This window comes from Opisthocomus hoazin, chromosome 7 (assembly GCF_030867145.1).
Source record: "Opisthocomus hoazin isolate bOpiHoa1 chromosome 7, bOpiHoa1.hap1, whole genome shotgun sequence".
Classification (NCBI taxonomy): Eukaryota; Metazoa; Chordata; class Aves; order Opisthocomiformes; family Opisthocomidae; genus Opisthocomus; species Opisthocomus hoazin.
In genome coordinates this window covers 57939523-57961871 of record NC_134420.1, presented here as the reverse complement: position 1 = coordinate 57961871, position 22349 = coordinate 57939523, and the positions used below count along the sequence as shown (strand labels likewise).

Here is a 22349-nt window from a genome sequence, read left to right as displayed (position 1 = left end):
TGCTGAAAAGCTTGCATCAGCTTGAGCTAATATACTTTCTTATTTGGCTGAGTTGAGCTCTAGCTTCTTCATGCAACGTATCATCTATTAAAAAGATATAGTTAGAAGGCTACTTAAAATAGCAACAAATTGTGATACTAAAGGATTTTAGATTTGGAAGATAGACTGTATGTAATATGTATTGCTATTTTTTGAAAGACTGTCAATATGCTGTTGTGAAGAAGATGTGTTCTATGGCACTGGAAAGATCTCTAGAGATACTGCTGACTTGTCTGTAGTTTATTTACCTCTTGTGTTGGTTTTTTTTTGTCAGCTTTTTGATTGTATTGCTGCAAGAAAAGACATTATTGCTTTTTAAACCTAGGTTGAACTGCTTGAAGCAGCTTTGGATCATAATACAATAGTCTGCTTAAACACTGGCTCAGGGAAGACTTTTATTGCAGTACTACTCACTAAAGAGCTGTCCTATCAGATCAGGGGAGATTTCAACAAAAATGGAAAAAGAACTGTGTTCTTGGTCAACTCAGGTGAGAGGAAAAGTATACGAAGTTCCTAAACATGCTGCTAATGTGTCCATGGAATATTCCTTAACAGAAGTTGTGTGAAAGCAAAGTTGGGAAAAACTTCTGCATAAAGCCTTCAACAGCAAGGATGCTAAACTGATTAAAGAATGTGATACCATTCATCTTTTGCTTTTAATCCGTTTAATACAACCTGTTTATGACATCTTCTATTTCCTGGTTTAAAATTAAGACATTGAATCTGGAGTGCAGTTTGGTTACCAGTCTGTTTCCTTGCTGTGATTTTTACCTGGAGTTAGTTGCCATGTACACCTGATTTAACGTCAGTCTAAGCTAAAGATCATGACATGAAACAACGTGCTAGGTAATATGACATGCATCTTGAAAACTAATGTGTGAAAAGACCTTTATGTGAATGAGATTTTTTTGTATTGTTCCTTAAGCAAATCAAGTTGCTCAACAAGTGTCAGCTGTCAGGACACACTCAGATCTTAAAGTGGGAGAGTATTCAAGTTTAGAGATAACTGAATCGTGGACAAAAGAGAAGTGGAGTCAGGAATTCTCTAAGCATCAGGTAATGTATTAAGTATAAACTATAAATATAAGCAGAGTCTACAGTAAGTTAGGCTTCGTCAGAAGTGATGATTTCTTCCATTTACACATTAACTTGTTTTTCTAACCGAAATTCAGCATATTGGCATTATATGTATATTAATTTCGAGTCAAAACATGTATGGGGCTTCTCAGGTTTTAAAAAGCTGTCCTTTTAATCCTTTGTTTTCAGTCTCCCTGAGTGGTGGTTCATGCTGATGAGGATTGCAGAAGAAATTTTGATTGTGCGTAGTTTACTTTAAATGCCATTAAAAGATGTTTAAATACTTTAAATAAAAAAGGTGGTAAAATATAATGTTCTGTGGGGATGCGGCACATTCTCTTTGGCATGCACTTTATTTCTGCCCTTTTGGGTACATGATTTCTGTATAGTTCTGTTTTTAGATGGAAAATCATTAGCTTTAATGGTAACATCTTCCTTGGTGGTTCTTGGACCCGTTCTATTATACTCTTTTTCCCGTGCTGACCATTTCTTGCAGTAATGCAAATATTTGTAATTTCTGGGTTTTTCTCTCCAGCGTGTAGCAGTGGCCTATGAAGTATGTCTGAAGAACTCTGACAAGTGAAAGTGTTACTGTACTTAGTGGAGTTCGAAGTTAGCCTAAAAAAAGTGCATAATTTTATCAAGAAACTCAACTTTCTGTTTGTGAGAATGTACAAGAAATTAGTTTTCCTGTAAGAAGAATTGTGATAACATCCTGCTTTTGTTACAATTGCAGGTGGTTATGAGTTTATGAAGAATTATCTTTCTTGCCAGAGACATGATGATGGGACACACAAGGGACACTAACTTGTTATCGATTTAGTAACATTTGTTCTGTGTAGTCTGGCTGGTGTTGATACTGTCTGTTTGTTGTATCTGGTTTTTTTTTCTAGGCATGTGACTGGAGGTATGTATAAAACCCTCAGACATTACTTTCTCAAGTGGAGAATCTTTTATTCTCTTTTCCCCTTACCTGGTGTATATAGATGAATAGGAGTCAATATTCGCTAATACTGTCTAGCAAAACCTACAGAAGACTTTCCTGCTTCACCTTGACCTATGACAGCCTGCATTTTTCTTACATCGATGCTTTTTTTTTTCCTTTCAATCTAGGTTCTGGTTATGACATGTCATGTTGCTTTGACTGTTTTGAGAAATGAATATTTATCCCTGTCAAATATTAATCTTCTGGTATTTGATGAGTGCCATCTTGCAATCCAGGATCACCCATACCGTGAAATTATGAAGGTGGGTTTCTGTTGTGTGAATGTTTTAATACTCGGTTGAGGAGGAGTCAGGCGTGAGGGCTGGAGAAGCGGGAACTATTTAAGGCAGCTTTTGCTACCAAGGAAAAATATTGGTGGAACCATATTTTAGCATGTTGTAGGACTGTGAAATTACTGTAATGAATTAAGACTTCAGTGATACTAGGAGATAGAAAAATAGTGTATATACTGTATTTTACAGTGAGTATTAAAGAAAAATCTGGCACTAACAGAAGAGAAGCTAAACTTATGGAAGTAGGGGAATATTGTAAATTCATAGTAATATATTTGACTGTGAATGGGACACACTAATCAGTTTTTATTATTTCTTAAAAAACTGATTTCTAAAGATGTTTGTAGGGCTGTTTGAGAATAATCTTGGCTGCATGTGGTATTTGGCTTATACAAAACAAGAAACCTGTATAATAGATGTCTTTTCAAATCTCCTGTCAAGTTTAACCAGAGCTTTAGTTTTAACATGGTGTAGAAGTCTTCTATGATATGTGTGTTGTAAATGTGGCAAGGATATTCTGTGCAGTGCTGTTTATTTCTTTGTTTTTCCACATTGTAAGTATTTACCTTTAAAGATGAATGCTGTTAAATGTTATTCAGTTTCTAGTTTAGCTTCCAGTCAATATAATAAAAAAATATTCATTCAATGGTTGGTTCCTTTTCCAAACCTCCTATTGAAATGCTGGTTTCCAAGTAAGCGTCTAAGTTTGCAGTCTGCTAGCTTGATGATAGATTGGCAGGATAACCATCCTAAGGTATTTCATACTGGTTTACTTCACAGATCTGTGAGGATTATCCATCATGTCCTCGAATCTTGGGATTAACAGCTTCCATTTTAAATGGGAAATGTGATCCTGCTGAGTTAGAGGAAAAGATACAGAAACTGGAGAAAATTTTAAAGAGCAATGCTGAAACTGCAACTGATTTGGTGGTCTTAGACAGGTATATTGTAGAATTATGGCTGTTAAATTGATGTCTGTGCTTTCATTTTGGGTAGAGGAATAAACCAGTAGAAATATTTCCTCTTTTTAAATTTTAGAACATTTTGTGTGTATGTGATGCTATTACTTCTGTTTGGGGTGGGGAGAGAATGTGAAATGGCTGTTTGAGTAACTAGTGTACATCATCTCTAGAGTATGCACTGGTGTACATCTTCTCATCTCCTCTAGAAGTACATAGTCTCTTGAAGTTAGGTTAAATGCTGATAGGGCTTGATATTCAGAGATTTTCTGCATTTGTTAAATACAAAAAAAAACCAAAAAAGACCCAACAAAACAACTAACCATCCCCCCCCAAACCCCAGTAAACCAAAAAACTGAGCACGCCACCAACCTAAAAAATCAACGTTACACAACACACTTCTGAACTTGTAAAATGCACTGTCTAATGTTTGGAGAGTAGTTGGTTTATGTTCAGTGTATGCCATAGTGTTGCTATTTGATTCAGAAAAATGTTGCAACATCACAGTAGAAGATGTCATTGAACTTTTCTGGCTTTAAGAATATTTTCCTTTTTTTAATTCAGATGACTAACCTGAGTTTAAAGGCTGATGAAAGACAGCAGGAGATGTGAGGAAGCAGTAAAAACAATATTGAAGTAGCAGATCGAGTGGGTGTTTTCCACTATGTTCTTACAGAGTGTAGAATCCTGTGAATGATGATTTGTTGTAGAGGAAAATTAATGTGAAGTGATTCAAATGTAGCATGTTTTCTTGCACCAGCTGTACTGTGTGGTATGAACTGAATTTCAGACAAAGCAAAAGACTGTTACTTGATGTTCTAGAACATGTGTTTTCATTTTTAGGGAGTGTATTAGAAAGAACAGTATTTTAGAATGAAGTTTTTGGGATTGTGGAGTGTGTTTTACTTTATTTAATGTGTAACTATTTATCATTAATTCATGGTGGGGAAGGAAATGTACTTGAATACACTTCATGTTGCTGTTATTTGCTGTATAACCTTAACAGGCTGAAATAGCTCTGACTTTCAGAAGCTGTGTTTAACTTGATCTTTGCCCTCAATTAAGATATACTTCTCAGCCGTGTGAGATTGTTGTAGACTGTGGACCATATACTGACAAAAGTGGGTTGTATGGAAGATTATTAAAGGAATTGGATGAAGCACTTGCTTTTCTAAATGACTGCAACATATCTGTACATTCAAAAGAGAGAGATTGTACCTTAATTTCTAAGCAGGTAAGGACATCAAGCTATATGAAAAACCTGGAGAATCAATATCTTACTATTGTTTTTGTTTGCCCTGTCTATTACATTACTGAAACTTTCTACGATAACCATCCTAGACTGATGAGCAAAAAGACTTCAGATTTTAGTACTCACTATAACAGTGCAGATCTTTTCATAACGAGTGTGGCTTTAATGTCAAACATTGATTAGAACTTCATCTAGTTTAAGATTCAATTTTGCTTAAGGCAGTAAAATAATTCTGCACCCTGATGTTGTGGGTCAGTAGTTCTGAAGTCAAGAATTTGACATCTTTGTGATCTCCCATGACCTCTGAATAATTCAGTACAGAAGAGGAAATAATGCCTCATGAAGTATTTGGAAAAACTGTGTATTAAAAGATGATAAAGTAAGAATTCAGGCAAAAAAATCCAGCCACAGAGCTACAATTTCTACAGTTTATCTTGGAATATTGTTGGACTAGTGCCACACCTTGTTGGAATGGAATTGGAACCTCGGGCTTGCCCGAGCTTTCTATGTGTTTGTCCCTGTGTTATCATGTGAGATGGCAGACTAGAGTCCAGAAGGCATGGTGTGTTGATCAGGGACTTGTCACACATCGGGCCCAGGTGGCTTTTTTTCCCTCTTGGGCTTTTGTGGTTTGGAATTACCTCCTGAGGTATGACTATGTAGGTATGTAAGTCTTTGTTTAACAAGTAGTCAGTAGCGAGTCACATTTCTATAATAGTCCATGAGGAAGCTGGAGAATGTATTTCTTTCTTCAGCCCAAAGTATTCCAGTTTCCTTTAGCATTCTTAGGAACCCAGCACTCTGACGCTGTCGAGAAAAAGATTATATGGGCCAGAGGGAAGGATGGTACATAAGGCAGCCTATCACAGCTGCGTGGGGAGAGAAGTCCTGGTTACTTTTGTGCTAAACTTAAAATGTAATAGGCTAAAACATATAGGGAATTATGGCAGCTGGGGGCAATCCCCAGGATTTGCATAGTCCAGAAGGGTGGATTAACTGCTAGGCTTCTAATGCATGTAATCCTCTGTGCTTGTTTTCTGAACCAGTAGCTCTCCAAGAAGATGGAGGCACCCTTATTAAGAGAAAGAAATCACTTTTCAGCCTGAGGTGCCTTTTGTCTTGGCACTGGAGAGCATCAAGCCCCTATGTGCAGTTACAATTGTTTAGATAAATTTTGCCCTTAATTAAGGCTTATAGATAACAAACTTCAGGGAGAACAGTGTGGAGAGGATAATCTGTTCTTTAGTTCCTCCCAGAAGGGATGAAGGAGGAGAAGTTAAAGCAGCAACTGAAAACTGTATCATGCTGAATCTGTTGTAGTTCTTCTGTTGTACTAGTACATCCGAATCTTGAGTCTTTTTAATAGTATTATCAATGAACCCCATTTCTGGATTCCTAGTTTAGTGTTTGACCACTTGACTCTTCAGGAGGAAACAACTTGCCATCAGATAAGACATTGATGGTACTCAAGTGTCTGTGCTGTGCTCTCTGAACAGGGTATAGTTCTGTCTGTTTTTCCTGTTCCACCCACACATACAAACCCTTAGCGTTTTGATTTGAGAAGCTAGACTTGCTAAGATTATCCTAAGGCCGCTCTACAACTTTCTGGTTAGATACTTTTGAAACCATGGCAAATATCCATAACAAAGAAAGAAAAGAATGCCTGGTAAAGTGTTTATTTTGCCAGTTCTGTAATAATTTCTGCTTTGTTATCTAGCTGCCTCAAGAAGTATTCTTCTTTTTAGCACATTTATCTTAAGATAAATTTCAAACCAAATTCCACAAAATTGTAAAATATTCTTTAAACTTGTGAGATTCAGAAATGTACAAAATTCAAAGTTTAGTTGTAGTCATTTGGGGGAGGGGGGGGGGGGATCTTGCTTCATTAGAAACACCAGAGTTCTGAAGGTCATCTAAATAACAAAAGCAGACTTCTAAATATTTTTATAATAGAACAATTGTCATAGTCCTTAAAGAAATTGTGCTATATGAGAAACAAGATCCCAGTATTTAATGAACAGTTAATGAATGTACGCTGAACTGATATCTGAATTCCTTTGTTGTAGATATTGTCAGACTGTCGAGCTGTGTTGGTTGTTCTGGGACCCTGGTGTGCAGATAAGGTAGCTGGGATGATGGTGAGAGAGCTACAGAAGTATATCAAACACGAACAAGAGGAGCTGCACAGGAAATTTTTATTGTTTACAGACACTTTCCTAAGGAAAATACATGCACTCTGTGAAGAGCACTTCTCGCCTGCCTCACTTGACCTGAAATTTGTAACCCCAAAAGTAATAAAGCTGCTTGAAATCTTGCACAAATATAAACCGTATGAGCGGCAGCAGTTTGAAAGTGTTGAATGGTATAACAATAGGAATCAGGATAATTACGTATCTTGGAGTGATTCTGAAGATGATGATGAGGATGAAGAAATTGAGGAGAAAGAGAAGCCAGAGACTAATTTCCCATCTCCCTTTACTAATATTTTATGTGGAATTATTTTTGTGGAAAGAAGATACACAGCAGTTGTTCTAAATAGGTAAAGCTTTTTATTTTAAAAACAGAATCTTTTAAAAAAAGGCAGACTCAGCTGCCAGCACATGGATATTAATATCATGAATATGTAGGGATTGTCTTGTGTTTTCAGAACTCAATTTTAAAGTTGGTTTAGGAGATCATACTGGATCTATGTAAAGAATAACCAAAAAAAAGAAAAAAGAATTTCAGGCTATGTGTATATGGGGTGGATGGGAAGAGCATATGTCTTTGAAAATTTTACTCAAGGGCTGGTTTTGGACCCGAGTATGTAATTTAATTCATTTAGAAGGCAAAATGTGAAACACCATACTTAACCTACAAAATAGCCATATACTGATATGTCTTAATCAGTCTTTATATTTGCAAGGGATGCTGGAAACTTCTCTAACCTACTGAGTGCAAGACTGCTGGAAGTTTACCATTAACTTACTAAATCACATTATTATATGATCCAAGTCTACAGAAAATCAAATTTGCCCTTGCACAAATATCTCTTAAGATTTACCAGTACTACTTTAACAGTTGGTGTTTATAAAACACCTATTCAGTCAAACACTAAGCACTTTCTTACAAGCTCCACCAAGAAAAATATGAACCCTGGAATATTTGCCAAGATACACTTTGCAATACTCTAGCTCCATATCAGTTCTTATTCCTGAATGTGATCCATGTTAGTTATGTATAACACTTAATTATTAAATGCTGTTTGCCCCAAACCATGGATGACATCTGATTTATTCAGCTACCTTGATTTGGGGGTTTTGATAGGGTTTTTTGATAGTGTGCTAAATGTCCTGTGCAATTTGTTTATTGTATTTTGGATACCTCTGAATCTGACCCTTCTGTTGTTACCTCTTTGCCTGAGTCAGTAGTTTGAGTGCATAATATAATCTTTGATCTGGAGACTTGCCTATGTATTTTTTGTGAACTTCATCTTTTTTTCTTTGCCTTTTTTTTTGCATTTTTAAATATGTTTATGTGAATTTGTAATATGAGGCAAACTAAGCCATTCAGTGAAACGAACATGTTCTGTTAACCCCTGGAGAAATAACAGGTTCTGGTAAATTTTTGCTGAGCTGAAATAAGTATTTCGTTATCCTACAGGGAGTGAATAGAATTGTGAATTATTTTCTTCTCTGTTAAGTTACGAATGTGAGTTAAATTATACTTTTTCCAATGTGCGTTCTTGTAGACTGATTTATGCACTATACTATATGCTAACTGCTGTTGAACCTGACAGAGTATGACGTCTATATCAAATAGGTAACCAAAGTCTGCCATTTTTAAACTTTAGGCAACTTCAGTACAGTTTATTTGCAGCGAAAAATAAAACTATATGTAACACTTTATCCGCTTCTGAAAACTAGCTAGTAGATTGTCAAAATGCTCCTTTACCTCATGTAACACACCTGGTCTCAAAATACCTGGATGATCAGCAGACCTGAGCTGTTGGAATGAAGACTGAAAGTCTTCAGTGGAGAACCTCACTGTAGGCTCACTTCAGCTGAGTGGATTTAATTCAAAGGCCTCTGCTCATTGCAGCTATACTTACGCTGTATATACAGGTGGAAAGAATGTCTCCTGAATGAGAAAGCCATGAGTGTTTGATTTAACATACCAAAACCACTCGAGCTTCCAGTAATCCAGTATGGTTCATTATGCAGAACTAAGTTAAAGCAGAAGTATGATTTTTCTTAAAATATATTTATAATGGTGGTATTTAGAGACTAGAATCTCGTTTTATGTAGTCCATGATGACTGAGGAAGGGCATAATTCATGGCATGTGTTGTACTTTCTGGGAGAAATGGGTAGGAATTTTCTCTGAAGCAGTAATTAGAGCTAATCTCTTTCTTTAGAGATCTTTAGCAACAGCCACTGCACATACTGTAAATACTACAAATTAGAAAAAACATAAAACCCCAAAAAACTCAACTTAGCCTTTGATTACACACAGCTGATGAAGTGGCTCATTTACTGTTTTATTTAGTGTATACAGTTGAGTTCTGGTGCCTGTAAGCTCCTTTTCAGAAGAGAAAACATTTTCTAAAACCCAGTTTCCTTGTAGCTTCATTATGATGCCTCTGAACTCCCTTAGAGAGGTCTGAAAGCAGAAGTTTTTTGAAAAACAACACCTGTTACCTACCACTAATAATACTTTTTTTAATCACGAGATTGAAGTCTTGAATGTTTCTCAAGAGCTTACCAAAGATATGCACAGTGAAATGTTTATTCAGATGTTTTTAATTGTCCATTTCTGTAATAAGTGAGATGCGGTAAGGATGTTTGAGGTGCTTAGTAGGTACTCAAACTGAAGCTATATGACTTGACAGAGATGCCATGTGGAAAAAGAAATATTAAAAAAATTGGGTTTTGTTCAGTTATTAACCCATACTTTCTTGGTATGTGTCTCGAGCTTAGACAGCATACAGAAACGTATATCTGTTTAGCCTTGAACTTAATAAATCATGGGCATTTTAGTACAGGAGGATCTTTCTAGTCTGTTTGCGTAAGGATAGCAAACTGTTTGCCATTTCTCCATTCTTTTGCCTGTACTCCCTGTCCATTCTACTTTTAACAGATTGCAAAGGAAGGAAGTCTTCAAGGTGTCTAATGTTCCCATAAATCTTGTTTAAAACAGCGACCAGGTAAAGGGAACAGACTTCAGTAGTTTTCCAGGGGTAGAAAGGGCAGGGAGAACTTTGCCGTTTTCCATCTGGTTTGGCAGCAGCTTGCTGGGCAGGTGGTAGGCACGTAGCTGGGGACTGGCACAGCACGCATCTTCTTATATGTGAGGCAGAACTGCTAGAGATGTAACTGGGAAAGGTTTGAATTACTATTGGAGGTATACAGAGGCAGACTGTCCTTTGGATATGAGGAGCGCCTGGTAATGGACATGATGGGTGTGCTATGAGCAAAGTGGTGCTGGGATGGCTATAGTGAGACATGCAAGGGATGTCATGTTTTATGTATGATCCCTTGATTTTTATTGGCTCTGCTGCTCGAAAACCTGTTAAGGTTGAGAAATCCCAGGTTCTGTCCATGCTGAAAACGGATCAACTAAGGATGCTACACCTCTCTGTTCAGTGTTCCTTTTAAAGAGTTGGGTTAAATCCTCCGATTTTAGACACATTTGGGTTGATTTCAAAAGTAGTAAACAGCTCACTGAGTAGTCTCAGCATCGCTTTTTAGAAAAAGATGTTAACATTTTATCATTAATATACCGGAACAGGATAAATATTTTAACATGAGGAAGAATAACAATTGATGTTTCAACCTAAAAATTAACACCTTATATTGAGGAAACATACTTTGTCGAGGGAACAGTTACAGGTCTTTCTGTTAAAATCAGTCATAATTTATGGAAAATGAGATGAACTAAAGTGGTTGTGAGTAGGGTGCCTTAACAACAGGGAGCCTTAGAGTAATAGATGGGTTCAAAACTATCTGGTTTCACCGTGATGGGTCTGAAGTGGTGTGATGCATGCACATTCATGCTGTGTACTTCCATCTTTTGTTTTAATGTAGGTCTTGCAAACAAAAGATTGTGTTCCATTTTCTGGGTTGTGTGATTTCTAAAAACACATGTAATATTTTTAGGTTGATAAAAGAAGCTGGCAAGCAAGATCCAGAACTGGCTTACATCAGTAGCAATTTTATAACTGGACATGGCATTGGCAAGAACCAGCCTCGCAACAAGCAGATGGAAGTAGAATTCAGAAAACAGGAAGAGGTAACTTCAAGAAAAATAACTGAAACTAGCAGTACCTTCAGAACCTTTTGTTTTTTTCTTTTTCTTTTTTTGTGTGCGTGTGTCTTTAAAAACAGGACAAGTCGACAGACGGAGTTTGTGGCACAGTCACTGGAAGTTCAGTGAATACCCTTGATTTAACAAATATGCATACTTACTGGAGATACAGATGTTCATTAAAAAAATAACATTTGAAGACATTGCTGTGTCACAGTACACAAACATAAATTAAAACTTCATGTAAAATCATCTTTGTGTCTGTAATGAAACTCCAGGTTCATGGCATTTTCAGCAGTTTATCTGTTTTTAATATTTATCTTTGCTTAAAGTGAATTTGCTAAATAATTAAATGGTACAAATATAAAACCCCGTAATTTTGACCTCAATTAAAACATGTAAAGTATTTTGAAAGCAAATGCATTTATCTCTCACCCCTGGCTGGTTGTCCACCCCTCTCCCACCCCCCCACCTCTCCTTATTATTGTTTAGTGAATAGTATAAGTATCAGAAATACCAGGTTTAGAGTGTGCCCCACCCCCCGGTGATGTTTCAGCCTCAGAAATGGTTGGAAAAGATGCTGTCCTGAAAGCAGTGATTTATTTATTTATTTTATACTACAGCTGAAAAATTGTAAATAAATAGGTGGGCTCCTCTCTGTTACTAGTGGCTGTAGTAGCTTCTTGGACTGACGCAATTCCACATACCAGATTTGATTCCTAGAAACCTGCCTGTTCTCATAAATAGTCTCGCTGTTTTTCTGAAAAGAATTTTTGTGATAGTTTCGTATCTGCATATTTACACAAGTTTTTGGAATGTCTGATCTACTCTCCTTGTTTTTGTTGGCTTTTGATGAATCTGATGATAGAAGCAGATCTTGGACTGATCTCTCAGATTTGTCTTCATTACTTTTGCAGGTTCTTAGAAAATTTCGAGCACATGAAACCAACCTACTTATTGCTACTAGCATTGTAGAAGAGGGAGTTGACATACCAAAATGCAACTTGGTGGTGCGTTTTGATTTGCCCACAGAATACCGTTCCTATGTGCAGTCAAAAGGAAGAGCTAGAGCACCAATTTCCAATTACATAATGTTAGCAGATACAGACAAAATCAAAAGCTTTGAAGAAGATCTTAAGACATACAAAGCAATTGAGAAGGTATGACGTCAAAGGAACGTGCCTGGTTTAGTTAAATTTATCATAGTATTTTTTTAAGGGAAAAATCTCTCATCATGTTGTGTTCTTGAAATGTTAAGATTCTCAGAAACAAATGCTCAAAATCTGTTGATACCAATGAAACTGAAACTGAACCCATTGATGATGATGATGATGTATTTCCACCCTATGTGTTGAGGCCTGATGAGAACAGTCCAAGAGTTACTATTAACACTGCTATTGGACACATAAATAGGTAAGAGGCATATTCATTTTTACTTTCTGTCTTTGAATAAAACGTTTCTTCATCTGTCTCATGACATGGAAGCATAGGCCGAGACATTGTACACATTTCCTCTTAGGAATCTTGACAGCATCTTCTCTCATAAAGAAAGTGGTGACAGCAGTTTGAAGGGATAATTTGCTTTTTGTCTCTTTATCCTACAGAGGTTCTAGCTCTCATAATAAATTTAGTGATATTGATTCCTGTTTAATTAAAAGCTACCCTGAAGCATTCAGTTTCAAAATGATAGCAAGATTTTATTTTTTCCTCTTGGCAAGCTAGCTTTAGAAAATAAAAGTGGCTTGTTAAAACTGTAGTAAAATCTTCCAGTTCTGATATTCATGTTTGTAATAACAATCCGTTGTCGTGTTTAAAAACAAAACTATAGTAAGCTGAGCACAATACAAGTCCACAAGACCGGACAGTGTGCTTCCAAGGGAGCTAGCAAAATATCATCCTTGTAAGGCCGTGGCGATTAGAAGAGGTCCTCAGTGACAGGAAAAGGTAAACATTAGGAAACTTCGGAAACGACAAGGAAGTGGATCCAGGGAGCTATAGAACGGTCATTTTAACCTTAGTCGTAAGGAATATAATTGACTAAGTCCTCATGGAAGCTGTTTCCAGGCACATAAAGAAAAGCGGGATTGGCAGCAGCCAACAGAGTTTTATTGAGGGACAGTTTTGCCTGATCAGCCTTGTTGTCTCCTGTGTGGTGAAGTGATTGACTTTATGAACAGGGGAAAAGCAGTAAATGTCATTTACTTAAGTAAAGCTTTTGGTGCAATTGCCATAGTAGCTTCGTAGCCAAATTCTTGAGGTGCAGACCATTTCAGTGGACTGTCTGGTAAATAAAACCTGGCAAAGCAGTCAGATTCAAAGGGTGTAATGGTAGACGGTTTAAAGACTAGCTGGCAGCTGGTTATATTTGGCATTACTCATGGGTCATTAGGAAGTCCAATACAGTTTATCATCAGCATATTTGCATTTGACATCAAGCTGGGAGAGGGGGAAGTGAGTGCAATGGAGGTAAGGCTACCATTCAGAGGGGAACCACGACAAAAGGAAGAATTGGACGACAATAAACTCAGGAGATTAAACAGAGACAAATGCAAACTCTGGTACCTGAGATGGAGTAGTCCTGTGCATCATTACAACCTTGGAACCACCTTGCTGGAGACCAACTTTGTAGTAAAGGGCTTGGAGGTCTTCTGCTTGGCAGTTAGTTGGATATGAGTCAGCAGTGTACCCTTGCAGTGCTCAGTATGGCATGAAATTGTCTTCTGTAGTGTTTACACCAGTAAGGAAAGATTCTACTGAAATGTGTTTAGGTTTAAATTTGCAGGTTTTGATGATTTATAAAATGTTTTGTCAACTTAGGTACTGCGCTAGATTACCAAGTGATCCATTTACACACCTAGCTCCCAAGTGTAAAACCCGAGAACTACCTGATCATACGTTTTACTCTACTCTCTACCTGCCAATCAACTCACCTCTTCGAGCTTCAATTGTTGTAGGTATTTGGGGAAGGAAAAGCACAGAAATAAGTGGATATGTTAGTGTAGATGTGTCTGTGCCATTTCTAGAATTAGTTTCATTGTTGTTAATGAAAGTCACTTTTCCTATATTGCGCTCTGTAACTGTGTTTCAGATCACTGTTTGTTTCTGTTATAAACTGTTTTCCAGCAGTTACTGTTTATTCCAAAGGCAAAAATATTTAGATATGCTTCCTAGTGCCTTGTTTTTTCACACATTTGTGTATCAGTTGTAGGTAAACATCCTTTATTGATTTTGATCAGTAGTATGTTGAGTTCTTGTAATTTTGTAAATTTGGCTTCTGTGGAAAAACAACGTAAGCCTGAATATCTTCACAAAACTGTCATCAATGTATTTTTTTAAAAAGTTTTGCGTACCTAATATGCTTGTGTTAAAGCTAATTAAGCATGTGTAATAAGTAAAGTGCTAATCAACCAAAGTCTTCAAGAAATATTTAATTATTTCTAGGGTCCTCCAATGAGTTGTGCAAGACTGGCTGAGAGAGTTGTAGCTCTTATTTGCTGTGAAAAACTGCACAAAATTGGTAAGAACTGGAAAAGCAACACCTCTTTGTTAAAGAAGATTTTGTAATTGACAAATTGAACATGGTACAGGTGTTATGCATATACATGCATTTCTGCTATAGCCATCTACTATAACTTCCTTTCTTTTGCCTTGTTTTGTGCTATGATCATGTACTTACTAATTTAGCTTACACATTGTAAGCTAAAGTTACATTTTCCAGGGGATTCTTGTTATTTAACATGTTTTGTCTTAAACAGCAAATGCAAGGTTAACGTAAAACATGCAGATTTTGACACTGAATATACTGAATAAAAGGGAAAAGAGTCTTTGTTCTCTAGGTGATGTTGATTATAGGTCAGGGACTACATCCTGCAGCCGAAACTTGTTTTTTAAAGTGAATTGTAACAAATTAAAATATAAAACACACAGACCTAAGTTTATTGTATGTTCTACTGTATCATAACCAGGGGATCAGGCCCAGCCAGCATGGGTTCATGAAAGGCAGGTTGTGCTTGACCAACGTGATCTACTTCTGTGACTAGATGACCTGTCTAGTGGATGAGGGAAAGGCTGTGGATGTTATCTACCTGGACTTTAGTAAAGCCTTTGATACTGTCTCACCCAGCATTCTCCTGTAGAAGCTGGCAGCTCATGGCTTAGACAGGTGTACTCTGCACTGGGTAAAAAACTGTCTCGGTGGCTGAGCCCAGAGAGTTGTGGTGAATGGAGTTAAATCCAGTTGGTGGCCAGTCACGAGTGGTGTTCCCTAGGGCTCAGTGTTGGGGCCAGTCTTATTTAATATCTTTATAAATGATCTGGGTGAGGCGATCAAGTGCTCCCTCAGTAAGTTTGCAGGTGACACCAAATTGGGCGGGAGTGTCGATCTGCTTGAGGATAGCAATGCTCTGCAGAGGGACCTGGACAGACTTGATCAATGGGTGGAGGCCAGCTGTATGAGGTTCAACAAAGCAGAGTGCTGAGTGCCAGGTCCTGCACTTGGGTCACAACAACCCCATGCAATGCTACAGACTTGGGGAAGAGTGGCTGGAAAGCTGCCTGGCAGAAAAGGACCTGGGGGTGTTGGTCGACAGCTGGCTGAACATGAGCCAGCAGTGTGCCCAGGTGGCCAAGAAAACCAGCAGCATCCTGGCTTGTATCAGGAATAGTGTGGCCAGCAGGAGTAGGGAGGTGATCGTGCCCCTGTACTCGGCACTGGTGAGGCTGCACCTCCAGTTTTGGGCCCCTCACTACAAGAAGGACACTGAGGTGCTGGAGCATGTCCAGAGAAGGACAACGAAGCTGGTTAAGAGTCTAGAGCACAAGTCTTAGGAAGAGCAGCTGAGGGAGCTGGGGCTGTCTAGCCTGGAGAAGAGGAAGCTGAGGGGAGACGTTATTGCTCTCTACAACTACCTGAAAGGAGGTTGTAGCGAGGTGGGTGTTGGTCTATTTTCCCAGGTAACAAGGGACAGGACGAGAGGAAACGGCCTCAAGTTGTGTCGGAGGAGGTTTAGATTGGAAAAATGTCTTCACCGAAAGGGTTGTCATGCATTCGAATGGGCTGCCCAGGGAAGTGGCTCAGGCACCATCCCTGGAGGTTTTCAAAAAACGTGTAGATATTGCACTTCAGGACATGGTTTACAGGCATGGTGGTGTTGGGTTGACGGTTGGACTTGATGATCTTGGAGGTCTTTTCCAACCTTAATGATTCTATGAGAAGTCGTGTTCTAAACACAGGACATTGCAGGATTACTTCAGCTGTATTGTCTCTAGTAAGTGTAATGGTGCATATTCTTTACTATGGAATGTTTTAAAGAGAGTTCCATGTTATGGGTGCTTTGATGAAGTACGGAAGTATTTATATATATTTTAAGGAAAAAAAATTTGTAGGTCTGTGGTTTCTATTTTTTTTCTGTCTCAGTTAAACCTCTTGATCACTGAATTCATACCAATAAATGTATCCAAAAATAACACCATGATGGCTCAACTCAGTGTTGAGAGTGCACATTCAGCTGTAGTAGTTCCCTTTTTAGAATGATACAGAAACACAACTGTTCACTCTTTCTTGGCATAACTCTGTATGAGTGATTTTCAAATGAGTATTTCAGTCACTGGTTATTTGTTATGGGCAAAAAGAGATTATTTTTTTTTCTATGGTATTTTCATAATAGAATTCAATTTTTTAATTAAAATTTCAGAGGTTTTTACTATCAGTATTTTTGCCAAAAGTGCAACCTTTATCACTCTTTCCCCTGAGTTACACTTTTGGGCCCTTGCAGTACTAAGTGTATTTTAAAAACTTAGGTGAGGTATTTTCATGAGCAATCACATGTACCGTGTAGTATCTGAAGGAACCAAGATTTGATTGTTCATAATGCTATTTCTTTGTACTCTTTCGTAATATTCAGGTGAACTGGATGATCATTTGATGCCAGTTGGTAAAGAAACAGTTAAATATGAGGAGGAGCTTGATTTACATGATGAAGAAGAAACCAGTGTTCCAGGAAGGCCAGGCTCTACAAAACGAAGACAGTGCTATCCTAAAGCTGTTAGTATCACTCACTGCTGTCCGCATCTCCAATCTAGTGCTTTATGTACTGATACGACAGAATTGCCAACTCTTACTCTAATCTGACACAAATCTTTTACAACAAGTCTTGCATTTCTGGTGGAAATATTTTGCAGTTTGAACTGTATAGAAACTTGCACTAATACCTGAGTGAGTTTGTGGGACCAAATGCTTTGGAAGCGTGCCTATAGTTCAAACAATGTACACTTTCTGTAAAGCTTGTTGACTGCATTTGCCTAGTGTAGAAATAACCTGCATTAATAATATGTGAAATCTTTAAATTTTCTGGTTAAATGTACTAGAGGAAAGGAAAAATTACTGGCTTTGTAGACAAATAATTGAGGGAGCTGCCCAGGGGGTCAAAGTTTTCTGCCAGGCACTAAACACAGACATTTGTCTGAGGGTTTTTTTAGATGCTTGGTTTAGTTTGGTGACTTTACCGGTCAAACACAGAATTTAATAATTTTTGGTTTAAATCACAGAATACCAAATAAGTATACGTTTAGTATTTTTTAATTTTAAAATAGTTCTAAATATTATGCTTAGTACGCTAAAGAGGTCACATAAGATACTTACTATAGCTCTGCATTATTAACTAACTTACCCATAGATCTGTTACAACGGGTTTCAGCCACATCAGTTTGTAGAGTTTGACTTCTTAGATAGCTTTTTTCCAGGCATGTCAAACACTTTAAAAGTAAAAGAAAATGGAGAAAAGAAGTGTTGACAGTATTTTGCAACTACTTCGGAACCTTCCTTCCTTCCCCTGCAGTTGTTACAGGCTCTGTCTAAGGTCCTTTGAATAGGACAGGTAGTTCATTCAGAACAGATTGCATAGTAGCTTCTGATAATCTTTGCATTTCACGGAGAAGCCAGTAGCCTTTGGTCACATGTGGTAACGTCAGCATATACGCTCACAGTAGTAGGCTGCCGTGCTGTGTTGTACATTCACGTGTAGCCTCAGTTGTGGTGCTGGCCCTTAAGTAATTCCTTTCTTGGCATCCTCTGCATGCCCCAATGTTATCAGTAGTTTAAATAGTTGGTTATTAGGAAAGCATAGGAGGGAATACCGTGGTGTCACAGACTATATTACAGAAGGAGCAACAGGTGAGAGAACCTTGCCAGACTTCACAAACAGTGTGAGTCTTTGCACAGTGTTTCGTGGTGCTTCTAGTTATAAGTGCTTTACCTTACTCAGTCTTCTTACCTCACTAGTGATTTTTGGTATAGGGGGCGAATTGTAAAATGCATGATTACGATATCTCTTGTTCAGAGGAGTTGATTTGTCAGTTGATTTGCATCATTTTTTCTCAGTTATTTTTTTTAATACAGAATCCAAGAATACTTTCCCTTGCTTTTGTCCCAACTTTTCACATCTGGAAAAGAAGCTTTGGCAAATGTTGAAGGGCTACAAGATCCTCTTGGGCTTAATATAGTTATTAAACCTATGAGTAATTTTCCATTAAGCCAAGGCCGTAGTTTTGCTACAGTATAACTTTAAAATCCAGGACTACATGTGTTGCAATTTAGTTTTAGATAAACAGGAGGATTATTTTTGAGACCTACAAAGTAATGAACTCCTGCCAAACACAGTTCTGTGACAAATATGAGCAGCAGAGTTAAAAATGCTTGTGGCTGTGGTGAGTATTCACATCTGCAAGCTAGAATTGTTATTAGAAAACTTCTGGAGTGTAGTGCAGTACCTAGGCAAAAAGGCAGTGTATCAAATTTTGTTTGTGTCTTTGTCCAAAGTGTATAAAAAAAAAAATTGATACTTTTAAACAGTTCTGCTGGGGAGAAGAATCTGTGATAATGAAGCTGTAAGTTCAACCAAGCTTATATGAAAATAGAATTACTGGGGTGTAGTTTTTGTCTGGGTGCGTGTGTTTTTGTTTCCGGTTTTTTTTTTTCCTTCTACTCTTAAGGTCCAAAGACCTTGAATATAAAGTATGCTCCAGAGTTACTGGCTAAATATGGATATTGGCATCAAAACTTCTGTTTTATTTATGGTGAAGTGCTATCTGTGTCCTACAGTTAGACTTGCATTTCTAACACAGGGTGGATACAGAAGCAGTTTACGGGTGTAATGAAAGTTGCCTGTTGGCAAATAGGAAGATCTGGGAGCATCGTCCTCCTTTGATGGAAGTGTTCAGAGAGATCTCATGGGTGCCAGAGCAGGCTGCTGACCAAACGTTTTTGCTTAAGAAAGAAAAAAAAAAAATCTTTATATTTGGGGCTTTTTTTATTCCTCATTTTTAGCAATACTTTCCAAATAAAAATGTGAAGTCTTGTTCAAAGAATAGTCTTTCGGTGAATTTTGCTGATTTTTATCATGTTAATGGGTTTTTTTTCCTTTTTTTTTTTTAATTTTTAGATTCCAGAATGTTTGAGGGATAGTTACCCTAAACCTGATCAGCCCTGTTACTTGTATGTAATAGGAATGGTGTTAACGACTCCTCTACCTGATGAACTCAACTTCAGGAGACGAAAGCTATATCCTCCTGAGGATACGACAAGATGTTTTGGCATATTGACAGCCAAACCTATACCTCAGGTAATGAATCTAGCTCCTTTCCTTATTCTACATGCCTTACAACCCGCCTTTTTCTGCTTATTCCCCTCCCCCAGACTGAAGAGTTGGAAATCACCGTAAGTGCTGCTTGTATCAAGTAACCTCCAGAGAATAAGAAATAATGTCCATCCAGTCCAGTCACCACTTCATTTTCTGTCTTTAGTGGTGGAACAATCTGTTCTATTTTTGCCAAGCTGTTGTTTTACAACTTTATTTTTTTATTATTTTGCAGTGGCAAATTCAAAATATTCTTCGTTTCGTGTATGAGGTATGGTAGGAGTGGTGTATCAACTACAGAGATGGCCTGCAGCACTTCCTTATTGATATGAAAGCTATAGTAACAAGTCTTCTCAGTATTGCTAGTCTGCATCAGCAGAAAAAGTAGGCCATGTTAATTGAAATTGGCACCTCTTCCACAGGAAAATTCATAATAGACATTTTCTGCAGATGAGACTTAGCTGAGGAAGATTTTTTTCAAATTATATTTTCTATTCTCCACAGAAGAAAACATTTCAGGAATATTGCTGGTTTTCACATTTCTTCCTCCGTGATGGAAAAGACTTCCATTTTTACTTGATCTTACGTAAACAGAAGAGCTGTGAAACACAATAAAAACTAAGAAAAAAAAAAAAAAATCAGTCGTTCTTTATGCCTTCAAAATCTCATCTATAATTGAAGGTCATCAGAGGTTAGAATTCTGATCCAGTTTGCTCTGGGGTCAGGCAAGTGCTACATCAGCATCTGAACTAGACAGCTGGTACTCTCTAGAGGAATCCTACTCTGGATTTTCTCTCTCGATTTCTTTTGTTTTTTTCTTATTTAGATTCCTCACTTTCCTGTGTATACTCGCTCTGGAGAGGTTACAATATCTATTGAGCTTAAGAAATCTGGTTTTACTCTGTCTCTGCAAATGCTTGAGCTGATTACACGACTCCACCAGTACATATTTTCGCATATTCTTCGTCTTGAGAAACCTGCACTAGAGTTCAAACCCACAGAAGCTGATTCAGCGTATTGTGTTCTACCTCTTAATGTTGGTAAGAACGGAGCTCTTGTTTTTTAAATATTCACTTTGAATTTCTCTAGCAACGTGTTTGTTAATGTTTATGTTAAATTTCAGGTGTTAGCTTTAGAAATAATACCATATGTGGTAATATGAAAATTTGTCAGTTATGTTTTTATTACTTCTTCACAATTCCCAAATAGTTGTAACTTACTGATGAGTTGGTTTATAGTAGGTTTCATCTGACTCTGTAAGGGTCTAAAATCCTATATGTTTTGAAATTTTTCTGAAATAATCAAATATGTCTATAGAATAAGAAAAAAATTTTGTAATTTACAACTTCCAAGAAAAGTTCAGCCTGGAAAACTCTCCCCTGAATAACTGAGTTATACATGTTACTTTTTAAGTTGATGACTCCAGCACTTTGGACATTGACTTTAACTTTATGGAAGACATTGAGAAATCTGAGGCGCGTACAGGCATTCCCAGTACACAATATACAAAAGAAATACCTTTTATTTTCAAGTTAGAAGATTACCAGGATGCAGTTATCATTCCACGGTGAGTACTGTATACATCCTTTTGGTATGTACCTGTTGTATTTATTGAAACACTTGTAATAAGGAGGTGCTAGTATCTGCTTGTAAGAAATGTATGCTATTAATCTGAAGGTATCTGGTGGTGTCTCAAATAATTTAAAGATAATTTTTGAGTCAGTAGTTAATCTTATATAGTAGGATTTAAGTGTTTAGGCCTCCCAAAACTCGTTACCTTTTTGTTAGGAATAGTAGAGTTCACCACAAAGCTTATGAAGTATTCTGATAATGTTGTGACTTCATCAAGAACTAGCCTGCTGAAACCAATTTTGAGGATTGAGTGTGAGTCCTATTCTCTGGTTACTGTGTATTCATACCAAAGGCCTCCTAGAGGAAGATATGCTGTTGGTAGCTGGGAAGATGTCCCGATCCAGTAGCGGGGAGATTTCAATGCGATCCCAGGAGACAAGATTAAGACACAAATGCAGTCATAGGCTGTGCAACCTTGTAAACTTTATTTCGGTGATCCAGGAATCGGAGGTCGGGCAGGGACAGCAGCAGGGGGAGGAGAAGATGAGACAGGAAAAAAAAAAGGAGTAAAGTTGGAAAAACCCCAGCAGGCGAGGAGAAGAAGTATGGGGGGATGGGATCAGTTACCACCACCACGGATTCGACGATGTCCAGTCGGCTCGGTCTCTGTGCAGGCATGGAGGCCCCGGCGAGGGGGAGAGCAAGAGCGAGAGAGCTCCCAGGAGCATGTGCTGCCCTTTTATAGGGGCATTTGCGCATGCACAGAGCATGTCCACATACGTGCAGTTCAGGCCATGCGTGCTGCCCGCTTAGGCAAGTCCGCTCTTGCCCGTCCAGGGGCTGCTGTGTGCACAAGTGCTTTGCTGCAGGTCGTTGTGGCGGTTTTTTCCAGAGGCCAGGAAGAGACAACAATGGCAATGTCGAGACAAAATCAGTTCGTAGTGGTCTTCTACACCACCCTGTGGCTCGACATTGCTGCCTTTGTGGTGGTGTGGGAGGTGGTGGTCTAGAGAGAGAGAGAGAGAGAACAAGAGAGTGACAGAGAGAGAGAGAGAGAAACAGGGGTAGAAACCAGGATAGAGTGGATGGGTGACACAGCAGGGGAAGGAGAGACAAAAAAAAAAAGAGTATGGCACAGAAAATGCACAATTGCAGGCAGGTTGAAAAATTACACAATGTAAACACTGTTTCTTTTAACACTGCTAAGTTTAACAATGTCTTATTGAACAAAAGCTTGAGGAATCAGGTAAGTATG

At 38.0% G+C, this 22349-nt stretch overlaps 1 protein-coding gene across 8 annotated transcripts in view; it reads left to right on the top strand.

Annotated features, from left to right (window-relative positions):
• DICER1 (dicer 1, ribonuclease III) overlaps window positions 1-22349 on the top strand; it is a 73999-nt gene that overhangs the window by 27294 nt on the left and 24356 nt on the right. For 7 of the 8 annotated variants that reach the window (XM_075426346.1, XM_075426347.1, XM_075426343.1 and 4 more), the window contains 15 exons: window positions 365-527; window positions 965-1095; window positions 2230-2364; window positions 3175-3335; window positions 4419-4587; window positions 6672-7144; window positions 10742-10874; window positions 11807-12049; window positions 12148-12302; window positions 13707-13839; window positions 14331-14406; window positions 16793-16932; window positions 19328-19507; window positions 20349-20562; window positions 20936-21089. In XM_075426346.1, coding sequence (XP_075282461.1) covers window positions 365-527; window positions 965-1095; window positions 2230-2364; window positions 3175-3335; window positions 4419-4587; window positions 6672-7144; window positions 10742-10874; window positions 11807-12049; window positions 12148-12302; window positions 13707-13839; window positions 14331-14406; window positions 16793-16932; window positions 19328-19507; window positions 20349-20562; window positions 20936-21089 — 2660 coding nt within the window. Of the gene's footprint in view, window positions 1-364; window positions 528-964; window positions 1096-2229; window positions 2365-3174; window positions 3336-4418; window positions 4588-6671; window positions 7149-10741; window positions 10875-11806; window positions 12050-12147; window positions 12303-13706; window positions 13840-14330; window positions 14407-16792; window positions 16933-19327; window positions 19508-20348; window positions 20563-20935; window positions 21090-22349 lie in introns of those variants that run through there. The other variant, XM_075426352.1, reaches the window with a different exon arrangement.